Source organism: Pterocles gutturalis, unplaced genomic scaffold (assembly GCF_000699245.1).
Source record: "Pterocles gutturalis isolate BGI_N339 unplaced genomic scaffold, ASM69924v1 scaffold47597, whole genome shotgun sequence".
Lineage (NCBI taxonomy): Eukaryota > Metazoa > Chordata > Aves > Pterocliformes > Pteroclidae > Pterocles > Pterocles gutturalis.
In genome coordinates, this window is record NW_010111950.1 from 1 (window position 1) to 3201 (window position 3201).

Sequence of the window (3201 nt, forward strand, 5' to 3'; positions counted from 1 at the left end):
CTACTGCTTTACCATCATCTATCCACCTACCATCATTTATCCCCAGAGCTGCTGCATTTCAGTGCAAGATTAAGTGGAAAGCAATAAAAAGCGAGGTATATTGTTCTAGCCATTCATTGATGGGAAGAAAAAAGTATTATAAGGAATCATCCTTTAAAGGTTTCTACGGTAATGGTGCAGTATTCTGGTCAGATCTGTATGCTCAGATACCATTTCTTTTGCATATGAAGTACTTGATACTTAAGAACAGGAGGAGTGTATAATCCCTGCCTTGCTGTGCATTGAACATGATGCCAGTGAAACTAATGGGCCAGGTTCTCTGGTGCCAGACAGTGAAAGGTCATTGCCTAATGATAATAAAAAGTGTAAATGGGAGAAGAATAAGGTCTATATCTCTGGAAGAACAAGGAAGCACTTACGTTGGGAAGATCTGCTAGGTAAGATCCTAAAATTTTCCCATTCTAAGACAGACATGGGAGAGTCCGGAAGCTGGCTAATATTTTATAAATTTCTAACGCAAACATTTTTTGAAGATAGCGACATGATTAGACTCATAAGCTCATTAAAATGTACGTTTATTTGTGACCGTGGTGCTCCCCAGAACTGAAGTGAGCGATGTTTTCTTTCCTGTTGCTAGCTCTTGGACATTTCTGTAGAGTGGACCTTCCAGGATGACTCTGTCCCCAAGTATCCCCATTACGACCCAGGGACATCTCGACAACTGCTGTGTGACCAGTGCCCTCCTGGGAGCTACGTAAAGCAGCACTGTACAGCCACCAGCCCGACGCAGTGTGCCCCGTGTCCAGATCAGTACTATGCCGAAGAGTGGAACAGCAATGATGAATGCCAGTACTGCAGCGCCGTCTGCAAAGAGCTGCAGTACGTCAAGCAGGAGTGCACCAGCACGCAGAACCGCGTCTGCGAGTGCGTTGAAGGCAGATACCTGGAGCTCGAGTTTTGTTTAAAGCACACGGAGTGTCCACCCGGATTTGGCGTTGCACAGCCAGGTAGGTACTGCTTTTCAATATGCACAGGCTTAATTGCAGCTCTACAGCATGTCGAAGACTTGTGGCAGTTAGAAGATTAGGAAAGAGGCTCGTCCAGATGAAATTACAGGACAGTAAATTGTAAAGCAAATTGAACCTGTTCCCAGTCTGCATCATTTGGACTGTAGCCAAAGGAACATTTCTCAGTGGAATACCCTGCTCCTGCTGTAATATAGAACTTAATGGCAGTAGCAAATGTAGCAAATTGCACTCTAATGAGAAACATGATGGATTGCCTCTTTTAAAAGAACATTATCTGGAATGTAGTATTTGTGCATGTGATAAATAATAATGATGTTTTTCATTTTGAAATCTGCTGTTTCAAACAACTGTATATCTTGACAAACACCAGGAGCACTACGTGTTTGACACCGAGTGTATAATTACAACAATATTAATATAGCTCTAGCATCACAGCTATATCTGGTAATAATTAATTATCAGCATCGTAAGTGGAACTTTAAGGAAACTGTTACTATTATCAAACAAACAACTGTTTCTTTGTCATGCAGAATGGCATTGTGCTGTAGGTCTGGTGGGGATACAGAGCAAAGCGGCACTTTTCAGTGGAGTGTATTCTTCATTTAAGACAACATAAATTGTTAAACCAATAATAAGTTCTTCTCTCAAAGTAAAATACATCATTTATCATTTGGCAAATGTCACGGCCCAGTGTAGCTCCAGTATTTAATACAGCCTGAAGGAATTGTAAACTGTCATTGTACCAGAGATTGATAAATGCCCAGAGAAGAGCACTGAGGAAAGGAATACAGAAAATCAAAGTATCTCAGACACAAACCCATAGGCAACCAATCTCCAGACTACAGAATTACTTCCCTAGGAATTATGTACATGCAGTGAAAAACACTAGGACTGGCCTGTCCATTTTAGAGCTATGCTGAATGACAGGTTGGGTGTCCTTTTTTGGGTTATGAACATTTCATTGGAGAACAACTTTGACGTAAGGAGTAATGTTGCTGCTGTAGCTTCTCATTAGTCCCTGAGTAATTGGTTACCTAAGCATTACCCTGATGCCCTTGCCACTGTTTAGCAATTCCACTGGCAGCTACCATACTTCCATACTATAAACCTTCATTAACCCAAATCATTATATCCAGGCGCTTGGGTTAATGAGGTTCCACCGTACCTCAGCAGCAAGTCAAAAGGGGACAGAAACAAAGTTCTCAGAAAGACCGTTTGGGAGATGAGCAAAGAAGTATAAATTATCTGAGCAACCAGCCTGCTGCATCCCTGGGAACACAGTGAAACTGTGGCAGGCAAATTTGAGTCCCGCAGTTCAAAATGAAACAAACTTTGGAAGAAGATAGATTGTCGAATGTGTAATTTATTGGAAAGTTGGTTTAAAAAAGACCATCGCAATGAACCAACTAAACCCAAGCAGACCTCAAAAAAGGAATGAAAACATTGTAAAAATAATTGCATCCCCCTGTGTCAATAGTCAGTTTTTGAGGTGAGGCATCGACTAAGAATTTAATAAGCATGGACCACACTGTGTTCCTCCTTTCTGCCATATGATAGCCTTGAACTTTGTAATGATGTAAGTTCAGCTGAAATAAAATCTTAAATGCAGAAAAATAAGCTTCCACTGCGGCACAGGGAGATAGTATAGTCCAGCGTCTCATTCAAAGTTTAAAGCATTAGAAATCTGTTTCCCCACTGCTGCAGACTCGTGATTACGTTGGGCAGATCACCTTATTTTGGTAGTCCCCTTTTGTGAGTGTAGATTAAGGTTTTGTTCCTTTCTGCCGCAGTTGGCCCTGTACGTGGCAGAGGTTTTAGCAGCAATGTGCTCGGGAGGCAGCGCTGCTACAAGGCTGCACCGTCTCCCCGGCAGCGCTGCCGTTTCCCTGGGGAGAATGGGGGATTCCACGTGGATTGCAGGGAGTGGTGGAAGGGCGGCCAGGCTGCCGTGGTGTGTGCCCTGAACAAGAGCAGCCAGATAAGCAGCGAACAAGAAGCTGGCAAAGCTGGGAGGTGACTTTCTGCTCAAGCCTGTGAACATTGATGAATAATCAGGTTTATTTCCCTGTTGGGCTGCAAAGGTTATACAGGAAACTCTGAGCAGAACGACGCACTGTTTGCAGGGACTCTCCTTTCTTCCCCTTCCACGCTGCTGGAACACAACAGCAGCATG

General features: G+C 43.1%; 1 protein-coding gene across 1 annotated transcript in view; it reads left to right on the top strand.

Moving 5' to 3' along the window:
• Positions 1–609: 609 nt before the first annotated feature.
• Positions 610–3201, top strand: part of TNFRSF11B (tumor necrosis factor receptor superfamily, member 11b) — a gene marked incomplete at its 5' end in the record, with an annotated part of 7111 nt that continues 4519 nt past the window's right edge. Inside the window, 1 exon segment of the mRNA XM_010073872.1 lies at positions 610–1007. Coding sequence (XP_010072174.1) covers positions 610–1007 — 398 coding nt within the window.